Raw genomic sequence first — 18557 nt, forward strand, 5'->3', positions numbered from 1 at the left:
TAACAGACAAGTAATAACAAGTAGTGGAAAGAATATGAAAAAAAAAAGGGAACCTTCGTGCACTGTTGGTGGGAATATAAATTGTTTCAGCCACTATGGAAAACAGTATGAAGGTTCCTCAAAAGTTAAAAATAGAACTACCATTTCATCCAGCAATTTTACTTCTGGGTATATATTCAAAGAAATAAAATGACTATCTCAAAGAGATATGTGCATCCCCATGTTCACTGCAGCATTATTCACAATAGCCAAGACAGGGAGACAACCCAAGTATCCATCAGTGAGTAAATAGATAAGGAAAAGATATATATATATAGTATATGTAATATACTATATAATAAAATTCTATATAATAGTGTATATATATACACACAGAGAGAATAGAATATTATTCAGCTATAAAAAATAAGGAGATCCTACCATTTGCAACAACATGAATGGACCCTGAAGGCTTTATGCTAAGTAAAATAAATTAGACAGAGAAAGACAAATACTGTATTATCTATTTCACTTATATATGGAATCTATTAAAAAAATTCAAACTCATAAAAATAGAATGGTGGTTGCCAGGAACTGGGGTCATGAGGGAAATGAGATATTGGTCAAAATGTATAAACTTGCAGTTATAAGATGAATAACAAGATCTGGAGATAGAATGTATAGCATGGTGACTACAGTTTGCAATGTATATTTTGTACTTGAAAGCTGCAAAGAGAGTAGACCTCAAATGGTCTCACCACAAAAAAAAACTGTAATTACATGAATGAATAGATGTGTTAACTAACCTTATTGTGATAATCACTTAACGATACATATGTATATCAAATCATCACATTATACACTTTCAACTTACAAAATGTTATATCTGTTATATCTCAATAAAGCTGAGTGAAAAAAAAAAATAAGATCTCTGAGCTACCGTCAGCCTTGGTCATGATTAAGATGGGAATTTTGCCTGCAAACTAAGTTTCCTTGGTACCTGTATCAGAATGAATCTGCAAAGGCAAAAACTGACACTGCCTATTCATTACAGGTCCAAACCTGCTCCTTGTCCAGGCCTCTGTCTTCTCTTTTAAGTATTGTGAAACAACAGAATACCTCTGAATCATTGTCAGAATTGGCAGATTTTGCTTATAAAAGTCACAGATCAGCAGTTACCTCGCTGACCTTACCAGCTGCCTCTCTCCCCTTGTCTTTTTTCATTCCACAGACACGTGGAAGCACGTGCACCTTAGGGCCTTCACGTGTCCTGCTCTTTCTGGCCGGTACAAGCTTCCACCACGTCTTCAGATCACTGGCTCCTTCCTGTCATTCAGTTCTTACCTCAAACCTGGCCTCCTCAGTGAGGACTTTGCTGGTCACCCTTTCCAAATTACCGTGTTCTCCCCAAAGCATTGATCACATCACGTCAGAGCTCATATCAAAATCTGAAACTATCTTGGGTTTTTAATTCACTTCATCAAATGGCAGATGCATAAGGAATTTTCTTGTCATTTACTGTGTTAAATGAATACATAGTCATCATGCTTCTCTTGAGAAAACCTATGCCTTAGTTAGGTTGAAGTTTCAATGCACAAACATAGGAGGCATAAACATTGATTTGGGGGGTATTTAGTATTTGAGTGTTGGTGCCAAAAAGCAACTGGAGGCTTGACCATTTTGTAGATGTACAAGGCATTGGGATGGAGGAGCCAAGGAACTTCATAAACAAAGTCTCTCAACCAAAAATCAATCTTAGCTGTGAACAGCAAGACAGATTATCAGTTTTTTAAAAAGGCCACATTTCCCCTTTCTTTGCAATTATTTACAATAACTGACCAACCATTTAGCTGCCAGAGCTGGTTTCTCATCTCTAGGTCTGGTTTTTAAAGATATTCTTCATTTTGATGAAAATCTTCATCATGAGCCCCTTGGCTGGATGTAGCATTAAAAACAAAAACAAACAAACAAAAACCCAAGCTACACATATCCAAGTAATGCAGGATTTGGGACAATAGGAAGAAGATAGGACTGAGAGTCAGGAGCCTCAGGTTATGAGGCCCTAAGGAAGGTGCACTTATTTATTTCACAAAAATTGAATAGTGCCAAGTACTGTTTAGTAAATTCAATTAGTGAACATGGCAGACCATATTTCCTTCAGGAGTTACGTTCTACTGGAGCTGGGAAGAAGGAGAAAAAAACAACTTTTTCTGGTCTGCTGTTTTATCTTCTAAAAATATGTGGATAGACTAGATTATCTGTAAAGTTCCTGCCAGCTCTGCGTGTTCTGAGAGGAAAGAAATTTTGGAAGGCTTAGCAGTGGTTACTTTAGGGGAATAAAATCATGGATGATTTAAAAGTTCCTCTTTTTTTGTTGTTGTTTTGTTATCATTGCTTTCTGGGTTTTTTTTTCTATAATGAACATGCATTACATATGAAGTAGAAAAATGTTTAAGAAAACAGTAGAGAGATTTTCCTATCAAACCTGGGCGTTGGTTCTTGGTGACCTGAAGGTAGGTCATTCATCCATTAGTAATTAGAGCTGTGAATGGGAATCATCTCACCCCTCTAGTGACTTACTTAGTACTTTAACTTTACCTAATGAGGCTTTGGGGAAAATGCTAAGGGAATCTTCTGCTCCTTTTCTCATTATCTATGTGCATAGTGACTTATTCTCCTTTCCCTGAACTATTTAAGATCTTCTTTACCTAGTCTTCATAGGCATGTTCTGGCACAATTCCTAGATATTCCTCTCTCTCTTTCTCTCTCTCTCTCTCCCCTTACACACACACACACATATGCACACACACGTTGCCCTTCAACCTTCATACCTCAGTTTAAATGTTACTTCCTTAGAGAGATCTTACTTGAGTGATCTAAGAATTTCATTTCTGCCTTAGACTCACCATACTAATCCTGGTAGTCTCTATCATATTTCTATTCTACTCTTTTCTTCCAAAGCAGTCTTCCCAACTTATAAGTTCATTTCTTGTTTTTTCTTTACAAGTCTATTGTCTATTTTCCCCACAAGCCTGAAGTTCCATCATGAAAACAGGGAAGGACTGAGACCTAATTAACATTGGCTGAGTAAATGAATAAATTAAATGACTCTTTTGTCCTCTATTACAAGTTATTCCTATATAATGTTCACTGCAGCCAATTCTTTGCCATCTCACAAGAGCAAGTTATTAAATTCTCAGGAATAGAGTAAGCCAGTTGTTAAATTGTTAGTAGCTTGAAATCAGCTACTGAGAGTGTTGATACCATGGACACTGGCAGTGCTACATGTAAAAACTTTCTTTCCTCAAAGAGCTGGTTTACCAGCACACCACTGCTCTCTTCTCCTAAATCCTACTATAAATATTGACAATACTATGGCAAAATATATGGTACATTGGTTACTTTAAATCTCCCAAGTAAATATGAAATTTTAGAAATAATAATTATGTGCTATACAATTATTTTCCTATTGGGAATACTTGGTCTTTTTATAAACTAAATTATAATCTACAGTGTATGTCTCTGATCTCCTAAAGTTTTCCTTTTTATTTTTCAGATCCTTATGTAAAGATTCATCTGATGCAGAATGGTAAGAGGCTGAAGAAGAAAAAGACAACAATTAAAAAGAACACACTTAACCCCTACTACAATGAGTCCTTCAGCTTTGAAGTACCCTTTGAGCAAATCCAGGTAATGTCAAACATAATTTTATCTTCCCATTGAATTTTATTTCTTCGGATCATACAAATTAAACACACAGAGCTTGTAAATTATCAGTGACATGCCTTCGTTAGATATGCCATTCTTATTCCCATGCACATTTGATGCTAAAGCTACATGAAGAGGAAAAAGATAAAATATACAGCACAGAACGTGCTGATTCATCAGCCAAAAACAGCTGGAGTTCTGTTGAGCAGAAACAATGTGGGAAAAAGAAAATCAACAGAAAAACTCTGCTAACCCAAAAAGTACATCCACAAAGATTAAAAGGCCAAGAGCAAATGAACTTTCACTATTTAGTCCCAGGCTATCATGTGTAAATTCTTCGTATCATATCTTTATAGTAAAAAAAAAAAAAAAAAAATAGAGATAAGAGAAATATTTTGGTTGACACTAAATATGCATCTTTAATTTTTCATTATTAAAAGACAACAAAAGAAAATTAGGCTAAGTAGCATTTTTAATTGTTTAAATTCAGCTTCCTGTTTCTGAGTTGGAGTGGATGAGTATTTTTGTAAAAATGGAATCTTTATTTGCTAGATAATAATTGCTATGATAGAAAGTATTCTATTAAAAGACCTTGTGGTTAACATGTTTAAAATAGGATGCTATGTGCAGCCACAATGATAGCATATGACCTTATTATTTAGTAATTTTTAAATATTTTTAAAGTTTCCTCATTTCATATCTATAATTAGACTATTGAAATCCAAAGTTTACATCTAATAATTATGGGCTATTTCTTACTAATCTTTAATTGATATCACAGAGTAAAATTGCTTAAAGCAAGACTATTTTTACATTTTATTAAATAATTGATGTGGGTCCATCTTTTCAGTAACATAAAAGTTTGCCAGTAATCTAAAGGAGAAATGAAAGGTAGGCATCAAAACTATAACTTGGAACTTTCTAAAGGTCCAGAATAGCAGAAGTCAGCAAATATTCTTCCATTGCATATTTTTAATTTTAATCTATTCTTAGACTATAGTATCTTATGAATGAACCAAAACTTTATTTTATGAAGAAAGCTAATATAATATAGCTACATTTATTGTATGTTTATTTAGTGCCTAGGCTCAAATTAAGCACTTTATAGGCATAATCTCATATAATCCTTATAAGAGCCTTATGAGTTTCCATTATTATTCCAATTTTATATATAAGGAAACTAAGGCTTAGAATTTCCTCAAATATAAAATAGAAATAATAACAGAATCCACATAAAGTAAGATTATGCATATAAAAGCACTTGGAACAGTGCCGAGTACATAAGAACACTCAGCAAAGGCTCTCATCATTACTATTCACAATGTTAATGTTGTCTCTTTTTCAAATTAACATTTTATTAGAAAATGGATCTAATGATAAGATTAAAGCAATATTTAAATCAGCACTGTCCAATAGAACTCTGTGGGGATGGAAATATTTATCATTTGTGCTGTCCTTGATGGCAGCCACCTGCCACTGGTGGGTAATGAGCATCTCAATCACTAATGTGATCAAGAAATTTAATTTTAATTTATTTAAATTTAAACAGCTACATGTGACTAGTAGTTACTATATTGTATAGGGAAGCTTTTAAAAAATCAATAATCCCACAATCCTGATTGGTTCATGGTTTTTATATACATTTTCCCATGGCAGCAAATTATACATCTTATTTACTTTCAGCATCTGTTATATAAGTAAATGATGTTGCAGAGGACACTGATTCCCTGTCCACAATTACTTGTTCACTAGCCCAAACCAGTGAGCTCACTGCCTTAGACCCACTGGCAAACCCCTAAGACATTCAATTTTCCCCAACAATTTATTCTGCAATATTTGTTCAGTGAACTCTTTTGAGTTCTAAGACCTGCTTCCTATGGAAACGAACACCTCCTGGCATTTTGTTTTTTTAATTCCATAAAACAATGCAAGGCAGGGCATTGAGATGAAAAATTCTTTTGTAAACCTTCCCCTTTGAGCTATAATTCTATACATTTAAAAAATATAAATAAATGTCCCTTTTCAACTATAAATTGCAGCAAATGCAAATATGTTGAAAATGAAACACATGAAAAACAAGACATATGCTGGGTTTCTGAGGCAGCATTCTGAAGCAGATAACATTTCATCAGCACAGAGAGAGCCTGAGCCCCATGTAGAGTACATTAGGCACGAAAATAATGAGCACGCCTTTGACTGCATCCCTCCTCCTCTGCTCCTTGAGTCAATTTGTTCTGTTTTTTTTTTTCCCTCCCAAGAGGCTGCTCTCCCAGTCTTTGCATTTCCCTAGAGAAAATAATTGAACATTTTATATGCTATAATCGGGGTTTAGATTTTCTTTATCCTAAGGTTGTAAGATTATCTGTTGTTCTATCTCTACACCTATAAAATATGAAAGAAATGAAATATGACGACATCTAAAAGCACACGAAAATGTTGCATCCCCCCACAAAAAAAGAGAAAAAAAAGCATATAAACTACATATGCAGCTGGAAAAATTAATCCAAGGCCCTCGTAAGGATATTTGACTGCTACTAATCAATACACTCCTAAGAGAATAATCAAAACCCACTCCAGCTCTTCATTTCAACCTCCAATAATTCTTGTTACCTTGGAGCACACTGCCCCCAATGCCCCGCCTCTCTCCCTGCAACATGACCCTGTCCTGATGAACTCCCATGGGAAAAGTCCTCGGAACCACGCTGATTCTGTTCTCAGTTCCAAACACCATCCAGTGGACAGGTAATTCCCTTGACAATGGAATCGATCTAAGGCTGCACAAAGGAAGTTAGAAGTTTGTTTCCTTAACTGCTAGTGCATGGCATTTTACATTCTAAATTCCACACTGAAAAGTGATCATTTCCTCTGATCTGAAGCTGTATCTGGGCGCCTTCTCTCATATGTTGGTGCACGAATGCAGTCCTCGGAGTAAAAACTACACTAAAAGGCCATAACTCAGCTGGAGCTCCATCTGTCTCTAGCTTCCATCATTACATTTTCTGCTCTTTTTAACAGTGGCCACCAAATAGTATTCATTCTACTTTACTCTAAACTTTTCCTTTATCTTTGCCCTTAGTTTCTAAATTGGAGCCACTGCATATTTCAACTAAGCATATTTATTCCTTAGAAAGCAGAACTGAAATGTGCTTTTAAAAAGGGTTTTTTTTCATATCTTCATAATGTTATGGGTTTGCTTTTCTCAGTTCAGTTCAAAGAAGAAGTTACTAAATAAAACGTCAAAACCTAATGGAATCACTGAAATAAATCATATATGGCCTAAAAGGTTATTTCCATTTGATATCAGTGCCAGATACATAGTAGTAGTTACTCAGCAAATGTGTATTGAATGTATGAAAGAGAAAAATTAGATTTACTCGGTTACTATTTTTTAAAGACATTCACTCTACTGTCACATTTTATACTCACAACAAAATTCTGTATCGGTCTTATGTAAAATGCTGGCTCTTCCTCCCCTCCCCCAAAATGGGATTGCAGTACATGGTTGCTTTGGAAATTATAACCAAAAAAGAAAGGTCTGAGTACCAAGGCTAGAAATTTCACTGATGAGACAACTGAAACGAATGGATTTAGAGGTGGATACAAGTTGACAAGGCAACAGAGCATGGTCATTTAGAGCATGGTCGTTTACAGCATGGACTCTGAAAACCAAACAACTCATTCCTTGTATGATCTCCAGCAAGTTACTTAATTTCTCTGAGCTTCAGCATCTGATCTATATAATGGCAATGTTAATACCATCTACTGTGAGAAGTAACTGAGTAGTTCATTTCAAGACTGAGAATAGTACCAAATACATAATAAAAATTAACATTTTTTGAGGATTTTGAAGATACCGGAGATGACGACAATGACAACAGTGATGATGATAATGTACTAATGGCAAAATAGGGATGACTCGGATTTACATATTCAGGTCATTTTTAGCCTTGTCCTGTTGTTTGGAGATTGATTCTTCTTATTTTCAATTCCTTGGATCTCAGGGAAGATTTGCATTAGGGACATATCTCTAGAGCTGGGCGATTGATATTTATTTTGTGTCCTCTTTCAGAAAGTGCAAGTGGTGGTAACTGTTTTGGACTATGACAAGATTGGCAAGAACGATGCCATCGGCAAAGTCTTTGTGGGCTACAATAGCACCGGGGCGGAGCTGCGACATTGGTCAGACATGCTGGCCAACCCCAGGCGACCCATTGCCCAGTGGCACACCCTACAGGTAGAGGAGGAAGTTGACGCCATGCTGGCAGTCAAGAAGTAAAGGAAAGAAGCCTTTCTGCATTTGCCCACATAGTGCTCTTTAGCCAGTATCTGTAAATACCTCAGTAATATGGGTCCTTTCATTTTTCCAGCCATGCATTCCTAACACAATTCAGTGGTACTTCAAATCCTGTTTTAATTTGCACAGATTTAAACATAGAGAGCCCCTGAGTCCTTCATCATACCACTGCCCTCCAAATCTACTCTTCTTTTAAGCAATATGATGTGTAGATAGAGCATGACTGAAATAATTTATTGTATCACACTGTTGTATATACCAGTATGCTAAAGATTTATTTCTAGTTTGTGTATTTGTATGTTGTAAGCGTTTCCTAATCTGTGTATATCTAGATGTTTTTAATAAGATGTTCTATTTTAAACTATGTAAATTGACTGAGATATAGGAGAGCTGATAATATATTATATGGTAAATATAGTATCGTCTGCATTCCAGCAAAAATATCAACTCGTAAGGCACTAGCACAGTGAAACTGACATCTTAAAGGACAACTTAAACTTGAGCTTTCTATCGAATCATTTGCGTACCAAGATACACTTACACCACATATTTGGTGGGTGAATCCAATTTTATAGAATTTCTTCACAGGCAAATTAGTATGATCTGAGCAGTATCCAGGCCGATCTTCAGGAAGCATAGCCACAAAACAGAATCGCATCTGTCTGTACATATCTACAAAGCTAAAACCAGGGCTTCACTCTCACATTTGAAGAAACAACTGTACAGGAGTTAATGACTTCATATTACTGCATATAGATTAACAATATGATGGTGTTCAATGTGTGTGTGTTTATGCACATGTGTGTGCGTGCATGTGTGTGTGCATTTGTTTAGGGATGGGGGTGGGTGGGAAGAAGCTGAGGGGAGAAGTCAGCATTTCTGAAATATTGCCTGACTATTTAAAAAAGAAAAAAAGTAGCTCTCCGTTATCACCTTTATACAAAATGTGCATCCTGTGAATTCTATTCCAGACTTCACGTCTCTAATATTCCGAAAGGTTTGCACACTAGACTTTGTAACAAAATATTTTATTATACAAAACCAGATTAGAAGGAATGCAGAATATTTTTAACACAGCAATCTGTGCTTATTACACAAAATTACTTTGTGGTAAACAGACAGTATTGTAATCCCATCAAAAGATGAAGAAATAAACAATTAGCCATAGTTCTGAATGCACTTCAATTAAGCCAAAACAGACAACTAGTGATCTTTTTATATGCTCTTTTTACTTAAATAAGTTTTAATTTGTCCTTTAAAAAAAGGTGAAACAAAACCAAGAACAAGTTCTAGAAAACTGAAGCAACCTCTTATGTATTCTAGATGCTTGATTTAGGAGGAGTTTTTAAATGTTTTCAATGTTATTATGTAGTAAATGGCACTATTATGAAGCTACTAGTCATTCCATAAGAGTCTTCAAGGACTGCTCTGTGTAACACTGTGACTGCCGTGTGTGCTTAGACACGTAGTTTCCTCAGTGGATAGCACTCAATTTACCCCGTAGTGATATTGTAAACAATACTGCCATTCCCTTCTACTGCACTGCCCAAGGTGTGTGTAGCACAAACAGTTCTCATTACAAAGGACCAATTCAGAACTGAAAAGCTATGCATAGGACAAGGAAGATTCACAGAATGGGGTGGAACACACAGCATTTTGTCAAGCACTGTGCAATATTCCATGTTTTTCCCCACTGTGGTAGACCAGTCTGTAAAAGAGCAGCCTAGCATCTCACACTACGGCAAGTCTTTTCTCCCACTCACTTCTGTGGCCCATCTAACTCCGAGGCCACAGGGAGTAGTGATGCTCTGAAGTGAAAGCTGATCTTCACAAACACCAAACCAAATGGAGGAAAACTAAGCACTAGCCTCATGTTCAGACTTTATGGTATCATGCCACATTTTTTAAAAAAACTCAAGAGAATTCAAAAAGGGCTGATGGGAGGCTTCGAACATGAGGTTAGCTGTTTCCTAATAAAACTAGAATTCCTGTCATTATTCTTTCCTCATCAAAGAAGAGGCAAGCCCTTTGACATTTCAACCCAGTCACAGCAAACTCTAGAACTGGGACAGACACAAAGGACGAATGAAAAATAATATCTCCCTCCTCTGTGGATGGTCCATACACTTTTTAAAAAACATAGATAACAGAAAATGCACCAAGTCCTGATGTGAGATTAAATATTGGTTTGAACAGAATTGTCAAAAGAGAATCTTTCTAATATAATGGACCAAACACTACCAAAGAGAGGGAGTTGATTGACTTTTAAAATTCATTAAATACCAGAAACTGACATTTAATTTCACTGTATTCAGCTTTAAGTTGTTCACACTAAAACAACACTTTAAAACAAGCAGGTTCGAGCTGCTGAATACACATTATTTCTTGCATTAAAGTGCTACCAATGCATTCTCTTGCAACACTGCCAGACATGGGATATTGTCACCATAGAATTAGTTGGTACTATGTCATCTTTCAGTGACCGAACCTGCTCTAAGACCAAGATTCATCCTCAGATAAGCCACATGTACCTTTCTGACAAAGCTGTGTAAAGTATTAGAATCTGATGCTCTAGAAAGATCCTAGTTGCCTTTGTGTATATTTACTGCCTGCTTGAGTGTTTCTATGTGTGGGTTTTCTCTGTACCTTGTAGAAATGTTGGGGTGTTTTCTTCTGCCATATGGCTCGCGGCCCGAGCCAACTCCTTTAGCTGTATTTTACCTTCATTTTTGATGAGGTGGTTTAAATTTTGTTTCACTTCGTGTAGTGAATTCCATAGTAGTTTTCTGATTGTTGTTAAAATGACTTAACATATTACATGGATATTCAATAAAAATGTTTTATTTCCTGTTGATGTTGCCGCCTTTCAATTCTTTTTCTTACCTAACTCTGGCGGTAAGTCTGTGGCCTATTGACTTTGGGGCCTGCTGGAAGCAGAGGCAGCTCCACAAAAGCTTGCACTGAATGCCAGCCTCTGAGTCATGTCTGTGAATACAGAAGGGCTGAAGGGAAAACAATGCCTAGAGCGCTTTTGGCCATTACTGCCCACTGCTCCTGGGCAGAGTCATTCTCAACATATGTTTCTCTGTTCCTATTTATGATCAGTTCATCTGGCATACGTTCAGGCTCCCTGCTTTGCCCAAACTGTGTCCTCCAGGGTTTTCACTCTCGAGCCTAAGTCATAAAGCTTCTCCAGAGTGGGACCAAAAACAAGATTTTCTAAACCTCATTTTTGGAGGACAGTGTGACACATTAAACTCCCTGCCTACTGCGATTACAAGGTGAAACAAGTAAACATCTTTCCTCCAAAAAATTCAACATTTATCACGTGCCTATTGTGTACCATGTATGTTTTTACTGGATGCTGGAGATACATGATATAATAAGGTACACCTGGCCCCAAGGAGCCCATAGTCTCAGACAGACATGTAAATGCACCATCACAATACACTGCAATGTGCACCCTGAATCCCTAAGAACTTTTGCTAGACCAATTATAGTGGACACCATGGTGTGGCGCCCTGATCCCACTGGCAGCCTGCAACTGCCAGAAGCCTTGCCTGCTGACAACTAAAAGCCGTGTCTCTCTGCCCTCTAATGAGGAAGCTGCCTTACCTAAGAGGTCATGCATCCCACCCGGGCGCCCACATCCCATGTCCCTGGCTGGATCTCTCTAAGGCGCTATCTCAGTTTCACATCCCCAGGGTTAGTTGAGAATGCTTTTGCAACTGCATTGCAGTTTGTCTTCTCCCTCTCCCCTAACAGTTTTCCTTGCTCCTTTACAGGTGTTGTTCCAAAGAGGACTCCCCAGTAAAATCCCTTCATCTCAGAATCTGCATCCTGGGCAAACCAGCCTATGACATTCTTTGATGGTGCAGGGGTCAGGGGAGATATCAAGAATAGTTTTCTAGAGAAGACAACGCCAGAGGGAAGTCCTAAAGAACCCACAGGAGTTATCCCAGTCAGTGAGTAGGCAAGACTGGGGCAAAATTTCACTCATTTAGCAAGACTTAAAGTTTACACATGACAAGGTGTTTGATAGCTGGCTACAGCATACTCTCTTCAACCAGCTTTTATTAGGCACTGCCAAATAAGTCAGAGGAAAGACCACTTCATTACTGTGCACTCTGAGGAAACAACTGGCAGAGTTCTAAATGTAAGCTGAGAAAAGGACATTTAATGCCAGTAGGGTTAGGTGCAGAGGAAAAAAAAAAAAAAACAGCATTATAAATACATTTGTTTGGTTTTCAATGGTGAGTATTTTTTCTTAAACAGTCTTGACATTAGGTACAAAACTAGAATATTTCTTAATGATTTATAAAAAGCCCATCCAGTCCTTTCATCAATGTGTTTTCCGAAAAGAACATATACACTTGGGATATTTATTAGGTGTTTTAGTCAGAAAAACAAAACCACTTCCAGGTGTTTCAAAGAGGAAATTTTATAGGAAACTGGCCACATAGAAAGGGCTGAGAGAGCAGAGACAGTGGGTTAACCCAGAGATTAATAGATCCCACCTGTAATTGTATTATACAGCTACCCTAACAAAATACCACGGACTGGGTGGCTTAAAATCAAAACTTTATTTTCTCACCGTTCTGGAGGTCAGAAGTCCGAGATCAAGGCTTTGGCAGGGTTGATTTCTTCTGAGGCCTCTCTCGTTGGCTTGTAGCTGGTGTTTCCTCTATGTGTACCTATATCCTAACCTCTTCTTACAAGGACACGAGTTGTGTTGAATTAGGGTCCATCCTAATGACCTCATTTTAACTTAATTACCTCTTTAAGGACCCTGTCTTCAAATACAGTGACATTCTGAGGTATTGGGGGTTAGGAGTTCAACATATGAATGGGGTGGGTGGGCAAGGAGCACAATTCAGCCCATGATGCCCCTCCTAAGTCTGGAAAACCAAAATGGAGAAGATAATGTAGCTTAAAACTTTAGAGGGGCTAGAACCTGTGGGAGCTCCATTTTTCTGGGACCACAAAGGGTCTCAGGTGCTGGCGGGGGCACCGACAGAGAGGCTCCACCTTGAAGCTTTGGGAACTGCCAGAAGATCCAGTAGCAGCTCACTATGGCTAGAGGAAAGCTGGCAGAAACGGAAACGGGATGAGGGTTCCTTTTCCTCTCCTCCTACCTTCCACCTCAGCCAGTGCTTCATGTTGGAAGATCCTAATCAGTCAGCTGGTAAAGGAGTCTAGGAAACAGCCTGCTGGGTCTTACAGCCCACCCCAGTCAACAGCAGAGCACAGATAGGTGGGAATGAGAGCAGAGAACAAGCAGGCAAATGACCAGTTTCTAGGTGTCTTAGTCTGTTTAGGCTGCTGTAACAAAAACACCATAGACAGTTTGGTTTAAACAACACATATTTATTTCTCACAGCTCGGGAGGCTGGGAACTCCAGGATCAAGCCACCAGCAGATACAGCATCTGGTGGGGGGCCATCCTCCTGCTGTGTCGTCAGGAACTCCTCTGGTGTCTCCTTTATCAGGGCACTAATCCCATTCATGACGGAAGCACCCTTATAACCTTAGGTTTATCACCTCCCAAAGGCCCCACCTCCTAATACAATCGCATTGAGTGTTAGAATTTCAACAAAAAAAAATTGGGGGGACACAAACATTCAGCGCATAACAGGAAACTTTTCTGTATTGTTCCAATTTTAGTATACGTCTGCTGAAGCAAGCACACATTAGAAACTTTTTAGAGCTGCATAGACTTTCTAAATGATCTTGTTTCTTCTTCGGAGAATTCAGAGCCACACAAGGCATCGCACACCTGATGAAACAGATGTACAGAAATCACATTCATATTCTACTCGTGCAGAGAGTTTAATATTACAGATTTGAAAATTCCAACCATGATTGCAGTTACTCTCTCCCTGCAACACGTCTTTATCACATATGCACCAGACTCTTTGATGTTCAGCAACTGATTTAAACTGTACACAAATCTTGACCATAAAACAGTCAGTGACCTTGGAATAAGAAGGTAAAAAAGCAGGAAAATTAAAATGAGAAATAGCCTGATTCTAAATGTACAAAGAAATTTTCCAAAGCCTTCAGAATAATAATTATGCAGGAGGAATCATCAAAAAGGAGCAGTAATGAAAACACCATGCAAACCTGCTGATGATTTGTGTGATCTAAGTTCTGAGGCTGGCAAAAAGTTACCTGCATTTTAAAATCTGCATTTCAGCCCTATAAATTACTTCACTCTCCCCCACCAATACATATCCTCAAAGTTTGCACACTCATCCTTCTTTGACGGTACCATCCTGCCTTTCCCCCTACGCACAATGAATTTCGTACTGACCAAGTCTGGATCCACTCTTTCTTAGATGTCTGCTTTTCCTCTCTCACTCCCCTATCTCCTCTGGCCTGGGCGTGCCGCAAAGTGTTGACATCCTTTTAGGCATGATTGTTTGAGTCTCCTATGGAAGGAACCTAATTCAAGCTGGATTAAGTAAAAAAAGAAAGGGAAGGGGAAAGGAAAAAGAAGAGCAGTGGGAGGAAGAGAAAGACAAAGATACAGAGACAGACAGAACTATTGCCTCATCTAAGCGGGAAGTTCAACATATGACTACATTCAGGAACAGCTGGATCAAGGGCCTCAAACAATGTCACCATTCCCATTCATTCTCTCTGTCTCTCTGTGTCTCTCTGTCTCTATCTCTGTCACTGTCTCTCTCTCCCCCTCCTTCTCCCTACCCACTTCGTCCCCCGTGTCCCCATGTGACAGCAAAGATGGCCCCTAGCAAATCCAAACTTCTTCCAGTTTAGCATGCTTCCATGTCCCCAGTCCTAGACCCACAAAAATGGGGTAAGGATAGTTCCTCAAAGGAAAATCAAAATGCTATTACCAAGAAAAGTGGATACTGGTCAGAGAAAAACAACAGGTGTCTATTTGGCCCCAGCATGCCTCTGCCCTCAGAGGAGCAGCACTGAAGGCACAAACTCAGGCCACAGCAGTAGCCTGGTCATTCTTTTCCTTGACCAAAAACACTATTGCAGAGGAAAATTTAAAACTATTCACCTTCTTTCAATTATCTGAAAACATCCATTCACCTTCCTATTTATTGTCAGGAAAATCAATTATCTATTTATTTTAAACAGCCTTTATCAAAAAAGCATTGAGATATTAACACAATTTTAAATTCCTAAATTCATTAAAAAATATTGTTATAGAAACTTAACAGGAAGAAAAGGAAATAGAAAGGAAAAAATCACTCTATACACCCTCTATGTCAGCCATATGGGCTGACAATCACTTTTAAATAGTTTTAATCATAGTATGCCCAGAATTTAGTATCAATTTCTTTCACTTAATGTGAAAAGGAAGACATTTTTCTTGTTGCCACAAGGTCTTTATAATTTTTATTTTTATGTACCTGAATTTTCTTTGGGTACATAAATAAAAACTTATTCGACTATTTCTATTATCAGATATTGAAGTTATTACTAATTTATTTCTTACATAAATAACATTGCACTGGATATTTTAGTGGTGATTTTTATTTATTACTCTATTAATCTATTATTACCTATTATTACATTTTATCTATTTATTTTCTTAAGATAAGCTTCCAGAATTTTCCAATTTACTGGTGTTATGTGTTCCAGTTTTCCCACAGCCACCCCAAGTGTGGGCATCATGCTTTTAATGTCTGACAACTGTAGAGGGTCATGTGCCTCAGTAATGACAGGTTCAGAGTTCATTCTGGGGCCACTGTCCTCTCTACTACTCCAGGCTAGTTGGTTGAAAAATCAATGACGTGAATAAAGCATTGGCAGAGAGCCTGAGAAGAGAGAACAACAGAGGAGTCTCAGGAAGAGGAGTGTCCAGTTGTGACAATTTGCTCTCCCTCTCCTTCATGTCTAGTTCCATAGAGCCCCGAGGAGTTTCTCAGGTCCCTCCCTGCTTTCTATTTTCACTATTAAGTCCTTCATTCATCATATCTCACCCTCGATGCCACAGAAGCCTCACAATGACTGCCTCCCAATTAACCAGCCTCACCTGTTCCTGCTCTCAGTGCACAGTGTAACAAGCTCTAGCTTGAGAGCCCACAGCTCTGAGTTCAAATCCTGATTCATTCATGTAGCTGCATAGCCCTGGACAAGTCCCTTCGTTTTGTGTATTAAAGATAATGGATATTAAAACTAGTATAAATAAGCATTCAATAAATGGTAGTTATTGCCTTCTAAATCTGGCCCAGGGTAGGCAAACTTTATCTGTAAAGTAAAATATTTGGGACAATATGTTCTCTATCAGCATCTTTTCTTCCTACTATCTGACAGCCATCCATCCTTCCTTTCTTTCCAACCCTTTAAAAATGTAAAAACTTTTGTGCTCTCTTCAGTGGTACATACACTAAAAACATAAAAACCTTTTCTACCTAATGGGCTGTACAAATAAGGGCAGCTATAGTTTGTGGACTAGATTCAAGTCACCTCACTCTGCTTATCAAAAATCTATATTTCCTCTTCCTTACAGATTAATGTTTAAATTCTTTAGTGTCACATTCAAGGTTGTTCCCAGACATTAACCACCCTTCTTGCTCTCCTTCAAGCCCTGCTCCATATTCCAGCTACCAATTTTCTGGCCCAATCCACATGTGCTCACATCTCCATGCCTTTACTACGGCAGTCCCCTCCACCTGAAATTTCCTGACAAAATCCGATAGGTTGGTGATTGAAGTGGGAAGGGAAGGAATGGTGTGGAGAGAGACCCAGGCAATTTGGGGAAGGAAAGAAATGTGACATTTATTTCCAAATATGCTGCATTGTCATTCTCTCTGTGAAACACAACCTAAATTCTCAGGCTTACTTCATTATTGCTGTGTCCTAGATCACACATGTTCATTCTATCCCTAAATGCCTCTGACCCTTACCCAAACAATGCTCTTTAGATTAACAATGTCTGAAAGACTCACCCCTTCCTTGAACATACTGAGGAATTTTTTTTTTTTAATTCAGGGAAAAATAAACACATTTCAGAATATTAAAGCAATGCTTCCTCCAGCAAATGTGAGATAGTCAGATGATTTATAAATTATAAAAAGGACTTGGAAGATAGATCCCTGACTAATTTCCTGTCAGTGTCACAGTTGCCTCGTTTTCTCACATTTGCCTAAAATATGTGCTGCTGGGCTTCTCACAGCCCGGACTCAGACCCAGGTGACTCAAATTAAGCAGGCTTGGGACAGTAATTTATAGTCTGAGTGACTCATCAACTTTTGCTTCGCCTCTAGCCAGGATGATCACAGCTTCTGTCCGATAGCCAGGGAAGAGTCATCCAGTCTCTTTGTCCTCTCTACCCCCAGAACCCATTGTGACTTCAGACTCACCCAGACCTGCGTTTCTACCCTGCATATTTTCTGCTTCATCCAGAGTTCTTTAGGAAGACGTGTACTGTCTTGACATTTATTTACTACTTACTCTGAACTAAGTGCTAATTCTTCAGTTGGGAGTCTGTGAGGCAGACTGAAGTGGAATCACATTATGCTTCTCCCCAAATTCATATGATGAAGCCCTAATTCCCGAGTACCTCAGAATGTGACTGTATTTGGAGATAAAGCCTTTGAAGAGGTAATTAAGTTAGAATGAGCTCATTAGGCTAGGCCCTAATCCAATCTGATTGGTGTCCTTATAAGGAAAGGAGATTAGGACACACAGAGAGACATGCACACACAGGAAAGATGTGAAGAGGCAACATGAGGGTGGCCATGTGCAAACCAAAGAGAGAGGCCTCAAAGAAAACCAACCTTGTTGGCACTTTGATCTTGGACTTCCAGCCCCCTGAACTATGAGAAGAGAAATTTTTGTTATTTAAACCACCCAGTCTGTGGTGCTTTGTTGTGGTAGCTCTGGCAGACTAACATAGGGCCCACTCCCCTGGCCCTTAGTGGAACTCAGAATGCTTCAACTCATGGAAACCGACCTTCCCATGACTGCAGATCAGACCTCTCTGGCTCTCTCTCTGAAACAGAATATGCTCTCTCTTCCAAAGCCTGTCCCAACACAGACCCTTCATCTCACACTTCCCTCCTCTCATCTTCCTGGACAGCACAGCACCTCTCCTCCTGCCCATTCACCCACTCCCGGTTCACATCTTTCTCTCCCAGAGCGATCACTAACCTACAAAACTCTGGACTCTGGACATGGTGGGCAGGGGCCGGGGCCGGGGCAGGGTGAGGAAGTTTAGGCATGGTGTATGTCTTTCCTTTGTCTCAAATACATGCTTCTTCAGAGAAACAGAACCAACAGGATATGTAGAGGTTTATTTCAAGGAATTGGTTCACATAATTGTGAAGATTCAGGGAAGAGTTGTGTTTTTACTCCTAAGGCAGTCTGCTGGCAGAATTCCTTCTTGCTCAGGGGAAGTCAGTTTTTGTTCTATTAAGACCTTCACCTGATTGGATGAGCCTCACCTGCATTGTGGAAGGCAATCTGTTTTACTCAAAGTCCACTAATTTAAATGTTAATCTCATCCAAAAAACAGAAAATTCTGGAATCATATTTAACCAAATATCTGAGCACTGTGATCCAGCCGAGTTGACACATAAAATTAACCAACATA

The 18557-nt window shown here is 38.6% G+C and overlaps 1 protein-coding gene across 3 annotated transcripts in view; it reads left to right on the forward strand.

The window, feature by feature from the left end:
* The window catches only part of SYT1 (synaptotagmin 1), a 382176-nt gene extending 371341 nt beyond the window's left edge, over positions 1–10835 (forward strand). For 2 of the 3 annotated variants that reach the window (XM_006923780.3, XM_006923779.1), the window contains 2 exons: positions 3536–3669; positions 7757–10835. In XM_006923780.3, the coding sequence (XP_006923842.1) occupies positions 3536–3669; positions 7757–7963 (341 nt within the window). In that variant the 3' untranslated portion in view covers positions 7964–10835. Of the gene's footprint in view, positions 1–3535; positions 3670–7756 lie in introns of those variants that run through there. The other variant, XR_003043613.1, reaches the window with a different exon arrangement.
* Positions 10836–18557: the final 7722 nt, after the last annotated feature.

The sequence above is a fragment of the Pteropus alecto genome, unplaced genomic scaffold (genome assembly GCF_000325575.1).
Source record: "Pteropus alecto unplaced genomic scaffold, ASM32557v1 scaffold76, whole genome shotgun sequence".
NCBI classification, from domain to species: domain Eukaryota; kingdom Metazoa; phylum Chordata; class Mammalia; order Chiroptera; family Pteropodidae; genus Pteropus; species Pteropus alecto.